Source organism: Salvelinus namaycush, unplaced genomic scaffold (assembly GCF_016432855.1).
Source record: "Salvelinus namaycush isolate Seneca unplaced genomic scaffold, SaNama_1.0 Scaffold2491, whole genome shotgun sequence".
Classification (NCBI taxonomy): domain Eukaryota; kingdom Metazoa; phylum Chordata; class Actinopteri; order Salmoniformes; family Salmonidae; genus Salvelinus; species Salvelinus namaycush.
Window position 1 is genome coordinate 23,873 of NW_024059332.1, and position 13,450 is coordinate 37,322.

General features: G+C 46.3%; 1 protein-coding gene across 1 annotated transcript; it reads right to left on the minus strand.

The window, feature by feature from the left end:
- Positions 1–1,470: 1,470 nt before the first annotated feature.
- On the minus strand, positions 1,471–12,156 carry LOC120039050 (ras-related protein Rab-8B; the record flags this gene model as incomplete). Its single annotated transcript, XM_038984576.1, has 6 exons — positions 1,471–2,095; positions 2,258–2,308; positions 2,444–2,509; positions 3,141–3,230; positions 6,282–6,359; positions 12,096–12,156. Coding segments are annotated over 6 exons (439 nt in total), but the record flags the coding sequence as incomplete, so codon positions are not given.
- Positions 12,157–13,450: the final 1,294 nt, after the last annotated feature.

Consider the following 13,450-nt stretch of genomic DNA (forward strand, 5'->3'; position numbering starts at 1 on the left):
AGGTTACTCAGTGGTTTTAAGTTGAGTAGAGGTTACTCAGTGGTTTTAAGTTGAGTAGAGGTTACTCAGTGGTTTTAAGTTGGAGTAATTGAGAAACCTCCTTCTGTAAGCGCATGACTAAGTGACAACAGAAAAACGAGTCATTCATTACGTCCGATTGAGTGAAGCCAATTCTGAGACCGTCATCAGTTGAAGTGCCAAGCAATGAGCATCCTTTAACTCTTTAGAGTGGTTTTTGGAGAGTGGATCTGAAGAGTGGATCTGGAGACTGGATCTGAAGAGTGGATCTGAAGAGTGGATCTGAAGAGTGGATCTGAAGAGTGGATCTGAAGAGTGGTTCTGGAGAGTGGATCTGAAGAGCGGTTCTGAAGAGCGGATCTGGAGAGTGGATCTGGAGAGCGGTTCTGAAGAGTGGATCTGGAGAGTGGTTCTGGAGAGTGGATCTGGAGAGTGGTTCTGGAGAGTGGATCTGAAGAGCGGTTCTGAATCCAGCCTTTAGTGCTCTGGACAAGGGATGCACCATCGAATGACTGCAGTGTCCTTTTTGACCGAGGCGGTGTTTTAACAATCATTGAAACATCCATAACGATCTCCAGTGTGATTACATAAAGATTATATAAAACTAAAAGACAAAACAAATTAAAAATAAAGACATTGGTGAAACAACCACCACAATGAAGTCATCGGCTTTGGTAGAATATTAAACAGTTACATTTTCCTTTCTAGTGTGGTTAGAACATGCAGTACAATACTCTCTCTTCATCTCTCCCTGCAGTCATGTTCATTCATGACTTTAAAAAGTGAACGTGATGATAACCTGTGATTTTCAGTTGACTACATTCTTCTCTAGTAGCAAACCGACCCGAGATCCACGCCCAAACGACTCTTCCAATCCTTCAGGGTGTCAATCTCTTTTCGCAGAAAGATTCGGTCGGTAGAAAGACAAGACACACGACAACAAAATAAAAAAGTGAAGTGTGCATCGAGTGAATACAGGGGAAAGGCAGCTTCAGCTAAACAGGAAGCTGACAAACAACAAAGCGTTTCCAGGGGTGAGTTAAAGAACACAGAACACAGGGTTCAACTGTCAATCAGAGCTGTTGGGGGAGAAACGTACTGCATCCAAAAATGCCACCCTATTCCCTATATAGTGCACTACTTTTGACCAGGGCCCTATGGCATCCTATTCCCTATATAGTGCACTACTTTTGACCAGGGCCCTATGGCATCCTATTCCCTATATAGTGCACTACTTTTGACCAGGGCCCTATGGCATCCTATTCCCTATATAGTGCACTACTTTTGACCAGGGCCCTATGCCACCCTATTCCCTATGTAGTGTACTACTTTTGACCAGGGCCTGCATAATAGGGCTCTGGTGAAGAGTAGTGCACTATATAGTGAATAGGGTTCCATTTGGGACGCAGCCCTAGACAAACTCCTTTGGGGAAGGGAGAGAGGAGGGGCAGTTAGGACAACAGTTGGGGGGCATTCCTTGTTCTTTTCAGAATTGTTTTGGTTCTCTAACGTGTCATTTTTTAAATGGGACGGCGAGTCGCTCTCCTCTGTAGCCTACAGAGTAGCCAGCCAGCTCAGCAGCAATAAGTAGCCTAGCCAGGCCAAGAGCCAGTTTTGGGTGTGGAGGAGTGCTAGGTAGGTAGCCTGGTACCAGGCCTGGTGAGGGGTTGGAGGAGTGTTAGGTAGGTAGCCTGGTACCAGGCCTGGTGAGGGGTTGGAGGAGTGTTAGGTAGGTAGCCTGGTACCAGGCCTGGTGAGGGGTTGGAGGAGTGTTAGGTAGGTAGCCTGGTACCAGGCCTGGTGAGGGGTTGGAGGAGTGCTAGGTATGTAGCCTGGTACCAGGCCTGGTGAGGGGGTGTGTTAGGTAGGTAGCCTGGTACCAGGCCTGGTGAGGGGTTGGGAGTGTATTCTGCTCAGCTCTGGGGGGGAAGCAGCAGGGCAGGTAAAGGCTGTACCAGTCCATGGAAAGGAGAGGATGGATCCACTAGAACAGAGAACATCTGAAGAAGCTGCTCTTCTTCGACCGGTTCTCTGTGATCTTGACCGGCCCACCAGCTCCTGGAGGACTGTTGTCGTTCTGAAGCAGGGGGGGGGGGTGGGGGAGGGGGGTGAAAAGGTTTGTGTTAAGGGTCAATTACCACTCTTAACATCCCATTGCTGCCACCAACTGTTGGAAGTTACATTGTGGATAAGTTTACATCATATGAGCCTCATCTGCTAAACAACAACATAGACTCACTATTTTTCTGTTGAGTCTCGTCATTATGTCTCTTCCCAGGGTGAAAAAGGACTGTTTCAAAACAAACAAACAAATGGAGACTTCAGGAACATGTTTATGAGAGAAAAATGTCCTGTTTAAATGAAAAAGATTTGAGGAAAATAATTAATAACTAGGTATAAATGAATAGTATTGAACAGAAGTCACCTCTTCCACATTCAGGCTGGATTTGGCGCTCGTTTCTAAGAACTTGATGCCATAATCAATCGCCAACTGTGACAAATAAAAACAGAGAAACATTATGAGAACAATTCATGTTAATAATTCATGTTACAGATGTACTTAAAAAAAACTAAATCAACAGCAGCCCCCCACAATGCAACACATTCCAAGAGGCACAGAACGAAAGAGTGATGTTACCTTTCTGTTACAAAAGGAATTGTACTACATTATGAAGGGAGAACTGGGCTGGCTATGACAGACATAGATCATACTGTATATTATGAGTATTGTCAAACGTATAACAGGGAGTACATTTACACCAAAGATACTATGAAGAGCAGTCTGGGGGGTTTCACCAAAGATACTATGAAGAGCAGTGTGGGGGTTTCACCAAAGATACTATGAAGAGCAGTGTGGGGGTTTCACCAAAGATACTATGAAGAGCAGTGTGGGGGGTTTCACCAAAGATACTATGAAGAGCAGTGTGGGGGTTTCACCAAAGATACTATGAAGAGCAGTGTGGGGGTTTCACCAAAGATACTATCAAGAGCAGTGTGGGGGTTTCTCTTTTCTCAGGAACGTTATCACATTGTTTCCAACGCACCCTGCAACAAGACATCTCAGACTCGTCAGTGCTTATTTGAAACACACAGAGACCCTGAAACTCTGAGACCCTCCATACCTTTTCTCCTCGTTCTTTTGACACCTGTCTTTTGTCGTTCATGTCACACTTGTTTCCTAGGATCATCCTCTCCACGTCAGAGGAGGCATGCTACGGACAGAGGAGGAGAAGACTGATTAACACTACAGACAGAGGAGGAGAAGACTGATTAATACTACAGACAGACAGAGGAGGAGAAGACTGATTAATACTACAGACAGACTGATAGAAGACTGATTAATACTACAGACAGACAGGCTGATAGAAGACTGATTAATACTACAGACAGACAGAGGAGGAGAAGACTGATTAACACTACAGACAGAGGAGGAGAAGACTGATTAATACTACAGACAGACAGAGGAGGAGGAGACTGATTAATACTACAGACAGACTGATAGAAGACTGATTAATACTACAGACAGACAGGCTGATAGAAGACGGATTAATACTACAGACAGACAGAGGAGGAGAAGACTGATTAACACTACAGACAGAGGAGGAGAAGACTGATTAATACTACAGACAGACAGAGGAGGAGGAGACTGATTAATACTACAGACAGACAGAGGAGGAGAAGACTGATTAATACTACAGACAGACAGAGGAGGAGGAGACTGATTAATACTACAGACAGACTGATAGACTGATTAATACTACAGACAGACAGGCTGATAGAAGACCGATTAATACTACAGCCAGACTGATAGAAGACTGATTAATACTACAGACAGACTGATAGAAGACTGATTAATACTACAGACAGACTGATAGAAGACTGATTAATACTACAGACAGACAGGCTGATAGAAGACTGATTAATACTACAGACAGACTGATAGAAGACTGATTAATACTACAGACCGACTGATATAAGACTGATTAATACTACAGACAGACTGATAGAAGACTGATTAATACTACAGACAGACAGGCTGATAGAAGACTGATTAATACTACAGACAGACTGATATAAGACTGATTAATACTACAGACAGACTGATAGAAGACTGATTAATACTACAGACAGAGGAGGAGAAGACTGATTAATACTACAGACAGACTGATAGAAGACTGATTAATACTACAGACAGACAGAGGAGGAGAAGACTGATTAATACTACAGACAGACTGATAGAAGACTGATTAATACTACAGACAGACTGATAGAAGACTGATTAATACTACAGACAGACAGATAGAAGACTGATTAATACTACAGACAGACAGAGGAGGAGAAGACTGATTAATACTACAGACAGATTGATAGAAGACTGATTAATACTACAGACAGACTGATAGAAGACTGATTAATACTACAGACAGACTGATAGAAGACTGATTAATACTACAGACAGACAGATAGAAGACTGATTAATACTACAGACAGACAGAGGAGGAGAAGACTGATTAATACTACAGACAGACAGAGGAGGAGAAGACTGATTAATACTACAGACAGACAGAGGAGGAGAAGACTGATTAATACTACAGACAGACAGAGGAGGAGAAGACTGATTAATACTACAGACAGACAGAGGAGGAGAAGACTGATTAATACTACAGACAGACAGAGGAGGAGGAGACTGATTAATACTACAGACAGACAGAGGAGGAGAAGACTGATTAATACTACAGACAGACAGAGGAGGAGAAGACTGATTAATACTACAGACAGACAGAGGAGGAGAAGACTGATTAATACTACAGACAGACAGAGGAGACTGATTAATACTACAGACAGACAGAGGAGGAGGAGACTGATTAATACTACAGACAGACAGAGGAGAAGACTGATTAATACTACAGACAGACAGAGGAGGAGAAGACTGATTAATACTACAGACAGACAGAGGAGAAGACTGATTAATACTACAGACAGACAGAGGAGGAGAAGACTGATTAATACTACAGACATACTGATAGAAGACTGATTAATACTACAGACATACTGATAGAAGACTGATTAATACTACAGACAGACATGCTGATAGAAGACCGATTAATACTACAGACAGACTGATAGAAGACTGATTAATACTACAGACAGACAGATAGAAGACTGATTAATACTACAGACAGACAGAGGAGGAGAAGACTGATTAATACTACAGACAGACAGAGGAGGAGAAGACTGATTAATACTACAGACAGACAGAGGAGGAGAAGACTGATTAATACTACAGACAGACAGAGGAGGAGAAGACTGATTAATACTACAGACAGACAGAGGAGGAGAAGACTGATTAATACTACAGACAGACAGAGGAGGAGGAGACTGATTAATACTACAGACAGACAGAGGAGGAGAAGACTGATTAATACTACAGACAGACAGAGGAGGAGAAGACTGATTAATACTACAGACAGACAGAGGAGGAGAAGACTGATTAATACTACAGACAGACAGAGGAGGAGAAGACTGATTAATACTACAGACAGACAGAGGAGGAGGAGACTGATTAATACTACAGACAGACAGAGGAGGAGAAGACTGATTAATACTACAGACAGACTGATAGAAGACTGATTAATACTACAGACATACTGATAGAAGACTGATTAATACTACAGACAGACTGATAGAAGACTGATTAATACTACAGACAGACATGCTGATAGAAGACCGATTAATACTACAGACAGACTGGTAGAAGACTGATTAATACTACAGACAGACTGATAGAAGACTGATTAATACTACAGACAGACTGATAGAAGACACACGGCTCTCCTCTCTAACTGCTAGGCTACCTGCTGCGGTAGCTTCATACCTGGTGTTTTTAGGCTACCTGCTGCGGTAGCTTCATACCTGATTGTTTTTAGGCTACCTGCTGCGGTAGCTTCATACCTGATTGTTTTTAGGCTACCTGCTGCGGTAGCTTCACACCTGATTGTTTTCAGGCTACCTGCTGCGGTAGCTTCATACCTGGTGTTTTTAGGCTACCTGCTGCGGTAGCTTCACACCTGATTGTTTTCAGGCTACCTGCTGCGGTAGCTTCACACCTGATTGTTTTTAGGCTACCTGCTGCGGTAGCTTCACACCTGATTGTTTTTAGGCTACCTGCTGCGGTAGCTTCACACCTGATTGTTTTTAGGCTACCTGCTGCGGTAGCTTCACACCTGATTGTTTTCAGGTTACCTGCTGCGGTAGATTCATACCTCTTCAATGTTCCTGATCCAGTTCTTGATGTTCTCGAAGGACTTCTCGTTAGTGATGTCATACACTAGCATGATACCCTGTAGAAACAAAGGACAGGAAGTGACGTCAGAGGAAGTGACACGCCGTGACATTAACAGGAAAAGACCCAACCTAGCGCCATTCCAGTCATGACCCAGTGACATGTCTGTGTGTCTGTGCTGTAGTCAAGGGGCTTGTGTCTTGACTGTTATCACTACAAGCTTGAAGCCCTTATAAACCCAGAATACTCTGCCTCAATAAAATAATAATAGGTTGTTTTCCAAACATGTATTTACATACAAAGTTGACATCTATAGAACCTGGTTAGTAAGCAAAACATAACAACAGTACATGTCCTAAGTGGATACACAGCCATGAATAAAGTGGAATAGACATTGTTCTGACAGACTCCAAAATATAGATTTGCTACAGCTCAACTAAAGAAACATCCTGTCCACCAACATCCTGTCTACCAACATCCTGTCCACCAACATCCTGTCCACCAACATCCTGTCCACCAACATCCTGTCCACCAACATCCTGTCCACCAACATCCTGTCCATCAACATCCTGTCTATCAACATCCTGTCCACCAACATCCTGTCCACCAACATCCTGTCTACCAACATCCTGTCTATCAACATCCTGTCTATCAACATCCTGTCTATCAACATCCTGTCTACCAACATCCTGTCTATCAACATCCTGTCTATCAACATCCTGTCTATCAACATCCTGTCTATCAACATCCTGTCCACCAACATCCTGTCTATCAACATCCTGTCTACCAACATCCTGTCTACCAACAGCCTGTCTATCAACATCCTGTCTACCAACATCCTGTCTACCAACATCCTGTCTACCAACATCCTGTCTACCAACATCCTGTCTACCAACATCCTGTCTACCAACATCCTGTCTACCAACATCCTGTCTATCAACATCCTGTCTACCAACATCCTGTCTACCAACATCCTGTCTACCAACATCCTGTCTATCAACATCCTGTCTATCAACATCCTGTCTACCAACATCCTGTCTTCCAACAGCCTGTCGACCAGTCGACTAAATGGGGGTCAGCCCTAGAGGAGACAGAGTAGAGTTAGTAGAGGTCCATGGTAACACACACACGGCCCTCCATAGTAACACACACACACACACACACACACACACACACACACACACACACACACACACACACACACGGCCCTCCATAGTAACACATACATGGCCCTACATAGTAACACACACACGGCTCTCCATAGTAACACACACACACGGGCCTCCATAGTAACACACACACGGCCCTCCATAGTAACACACACACGGCCCTCCATAGTAACACACACACGGCCCTCCATAGTAACACACACACGGCCCTCCATAGTAACACACACACACGGCCCTCCATAGTAACACACACACACGGCCCTCCATAGTAACAGACACACACGGCCCTCCATAGTAACACACACACACGGCCCTCCATAGTAACACACACACACACACACGGCCCTCCATAGTAACACACACACACACGGCCCTCCATAGTAACACACACACACACACGGCCCTCCATAGTAACACACACACACAGCCCTCCATAGTAACACACACACGGCCCTCCATAGTAACACACACACACGGCCCTCCATAGTAACACACACGCACAGCCCTCCATAGTAACACACACAGCCCTCCATAGTAACACACACACAGCCCTCCATAGTAACACACAAACAGCACTCCATAGTAACACACACACACACAGCCCTCCATAGTAACACACATGCAAGGCCCTCCATAGTAACACACAAACGGCCCTCCATAGTAACACACACACGGCCCTCCATAGTAACACACACACGGCCCTCCATAGTAACACACACACACGGTCCTCCATAGTAACACACACACACGGTCCTCCATAGTAACACACACACACGGTCCTCCATAGTAACACACACACACGGTCCTCCATAGTAACACACACACACGGCCCTCCATAGTAACACACACACACGGCCCTCCATAGTAACACACACACACGGCCCTCCATAGTAACACACACACACGGTCCTCCATAGTAACACACACACACGGTCCTCCATAGTAACACACACACACACGGCCCTCCATAGTAACACACACACACGGTCCTCCATAGTAACACACACACACGGTCCTCCATAGTGACACACACACACGGTCCTCCATAGTAACACACACACACGGCCCTCCATAGTAACACACACACACGGTCCTCCATAGTAACACACACACACGGCCCTCCATAGTAACACACACACACGGCCCTCCATAGTAACACACACACGGCCCTCCATAGTAACACACACACACGGCCCTCCATAGTAACACACACACGGCCCTCCATAGTAACACACACACACGGCCCTCCATAGTAACACACGGCCCTCCATAGTAACACACACGGCCCTCCATAGTAACACACACACACGGCCCTCCATAGTAACACACACGGCCCTCCATAGTAACACACACGGCCCTCCATAGTAACACACACGGCCCTCCATAGTAACACACACACACGGCCCTCCATAGTAACACACACACGGCCCTCCATAGTAACACACGGCCCTCCATAGTAACACACACGGCCCTCCATAGTAACACACACACACACAGCCCTCCATAGTAACACACACACACACACAGCCCTCCATAGTAACACACACACGCACGGCCCTCCATAGTAACACACACAGCCCTCCATAGTAACACACAAACAGCCCTCCATAGTAACACACACACGGCCCTCCATAGTAACACACACACGGCCCTCCATAGTAACACACACACGGCCCTCCATAGTAACACACACACGGCCCTCCATAGTAACACACACACGGCCCTCCATAGTAACACACACACACGGCCCTCCATAGTAACACACACACAGCCCTCCATAGTAACACGGCCCTCCATAGTAACACAAAAACAGCCCTCCATAATAACATACACAGCCCTCCATAGTAACACACACACAGCCCTCCATAGTAACACACAAACAGCCCTCCATAGTAACACACAAACAGCCCTCCATAGTAACACACAAACAGCCCTCCATAGTAACACACACACACACAGCCCTCCATAGTAACACACATGCACGGCCCTCCATAGTAACACACACACACGGCCCTCCATAGTAACACACACACACGGCCCTCCATAGTAACACACACACGGCCCTCCATAGTAACACACACACGGCCCTCCATAGTAACACACACACACACGGCCCTCCATAGTAACACACACACACACGGCCCTCCATAGTAACACACACACACACGGCCCTCCATAGTAACACACACACACACGGCCCTCCATAGTAACACACACACACACGGCCCTCCATAGTAACACACACACACCTGGCCCTCCATAGTAACACACACACGGCCCTCCATAGTAACACACACACACACGGCCCTCCATAGTAACACACACACACACGGCCCTCCATAGTAACACACACCTGGCCCTCCATAGTAACACACACCAGGCCCTCCATAGTAACACACACACACGGCCCTCCATAGTAACACACACACACGGCTCTCCATAGTAACACACACACACACACACACGGCCCTCCATAGTAACACACACACACACACGGCCCTCCATAGTAACACACACAGCCCTCCATAGCAACACACACACACACACGGCCCTCCATAGTAACACACACACACACCTGGCCCTCCATAGTAACACACACACACGGGCCTCCATAGTAACACACACACACACAGCCCTCCATAGTAACACACACACACACAGCCCTCCATAGTAACACACACACACACGGCCCTCCATAGTAACACACACACACACGGCCCTCCATAGTAACACACACACACACGGCCCTCCATAGTAACACACACACACACGGCCCTCCATAGTAACACACACACACGGCCCTCCATAGTAACAAACACACACGGCCCTCCATAGTAACACACACACGGCCCTCCATAGTAACACACACACGGCCCTCCATAGTAACACACACACGGCCCTCCATAGTAACACACACACACACCTGGCCCTCCATAGTAACACACACACACGGGCCTCCATAGTAACACACACACACACAGCCCTCCATAGTAACACACACACACACAGCCCTCCATAGTAACACACACACACGGCCCTCCATAGTAACACACACACACGGCCCTCCATAGTAACACACACACACGGCCCTCCATAGTAACACACACACACACGGCCCTCCATAGTAACACACACACACACGGCCCTCCATAGTAACACACACACACACGGCCCTCCATAGTAACACACACACACGGCCCTCCATAGTAACAAACACACACGGCCCTCCATAGTAACACACACACGGCCCTCCATAGTAACACACACACGGCCCTCCATAGTAACACACACACAGCCCTCCATAGTAACACACACACAGCCCTCCATAGTAACACACAAACAGCCCTCCATAGTAACACACACACACACACAGCCCTCCATAGTAACACACACACACACAGCCCTCCATAGTAACACACACACACACAGCCCTCCATAGTAACACACACACACGGCCCTCCATAGTAACACACACACACACGGCCCTCCATAGTAACACACACACACACGGCCCTCCATAGTAACACACACACACACGGCCCTCCATAGTAACACACACACACGGCCCTCCATAGTAACAAACACACACGGCCCTCCATAGTAACACACACACGGCCCTCCATAGTAACACACACACGGCCCTCCATAGTAACACACACACAGCCCTCCATAGTAACACACACACAGCCCTCCATAGTAACACACAAACAGCCCTCCATAGTAACACACACACACACACAGCCCTCCATAGTAACACACACACGGCCCTCCATAGTAACACACACACACGGCCCTCCATAGTAACACACATGCACAGCCCTCCATAGTAACACACACACAGCCCTCCATAGTAACACACACACAGCCCTCCATAGTAACACACAAACAGCCCTCCATAGTAACACACACACACACAGCCCTCCATAGTAACACACACGCACGGCCCTCCATAGTAACACACACACACGGCCCTCCATAGTAACACACACACACGGCCCTCCATAGTAACACACACACAGCCCTCCATAGTAACACGGCCCTCCATAGTAACACAAAAACAGCCCTCCATAGTAACACACACACGGCCCTCCATAGTAACACACACAGCCCTCCATAGTAACACAAACGGCCCTCCATAGTAACACAAACGGCCCTCCATAGTAACACAAACAGCCCTCCATAGTAACACAAACAGCCCTCCATAGTAACATCACTATCAGCCCCAGTGATTGAATGGTCCAACAGCACCAGGGAAACTCCACTGTGTACATAAATCCATGGGCTCGGGTCCTTCCTGTGTATACAGTCTCCTATCAAACTGGCCAGTCCATCGTTTTCACCACTCACACTGAGCATACGAATCTGTAAGATGGACCTCAGTGTTAACAAGCAGTACATAGATACATCTAGCTTAACTAGAGAGACTGTTTGGTACGACTGGACCGGAGAAATACGGAGACAGGTAGACAGAGTAGGCTACAATTCATTATAAAAGATGACTCCCATTCTGAACACACACACACACACACACACACACACACACACACGGTAACCTCCACGCTAGGTGTTTTATCTATGTCGATTCAGTCTGACCTTTTGGAGACATGAGAGTGGACGGATCTTACCATAGCTCCTCTGTAGTAGGCTGTTGTGATGGTCCTGAACCTCTCCTGGCCGGCTGTGTCCCTGGGAGAGACAGTACAACGTCAGTACAACGTCAGTACAACGTAACAACCATGTTGATAGTGCAGTAGCTACAGTATTACTACATTACCCTGGGAGAGACAGTACAACATCAGTACAACGTAACAACCATGTCGGTAGTGTAGTAGCTACAGCATTACTACATTACCCTGGGAGAGACAGTACAACGTCAGTACAACGTAACAACCATGTTGATAGTGCAGTAGCTACAGTATTACTACATTACCCTGGGAGAGACAGTACAACGTAACAACCATGTTGATAGTGCAGTAGCTACAGTATTACTACATTACCCTGGGAGAGACAGTACGACGTAACAACCATGTTGTTAGCTACAGCATTACTACATTACCCTGGGAGAGACAGTACAACGTAACAACCATGTTGGTAGTGCAGTAGCTACAGCATTACTACATTACCCTGGGAGAGACAGTACAACGTAACAACCATGTTGATAGTGCAGTAGCTACAGCATTACTACATTACCCTGGGAGAGACAGTACAACATCAGTACAACGTAACAACCATGTTGGTAGTGTAGTAGCTACAGCATTACTACATTACCCTGGGAGAGACAGTACGACGTCAGTACAACGTAACAACCATGTTGATAGTGCAGTAGCTACAGCATTACTACATTACCCTGGGAGAGACAGTACAACATCAGTACAACGTAACAACCATGTTGGTAGTGTAGTAGCTACAGCATTACTACATTACCCTGGGAGAGACAGTACAACGTAACAACCATGTTGATAGTGCAGTAGCTACAGCATTACTACATTACCCTGGGAGAGACAGTACAACGTAACAACCATGTCGGTAGTGTAGTAGCTACAGCATTACTACATTACCCTGGGAGAGACAGTACAACGTCAGTACAACGTAACAACCATGTTGATAGTGTAGTAGCTACAGCATTACTACATTACCCTGGGAGAGACAGTACGACGTCAGTACAACGTAACAACCATGTTGATAGTGCAGTAGCTACAGCATTACTACATTACCCTGGGAGAGACAGGTCAACATCAGTACAACGTAACAACCATGTCGATAATGCAGTAGCTACAGCCAGTGTTACCAAACATCAGTGTAAGAGGGGGGGTTCTCCCTCTAAACCCTATCAGACAGTGATATGGCCAGTGGTGCCTAGTGTGAGTGACTACCCTGGATAAGGGATGAATAAGTAGGCCAAATGTGTGGATCCAAACACAGCTGAACACTCCTACACACACATGCACACTCTCCAAGCTATCACTGACTACAAGACAGT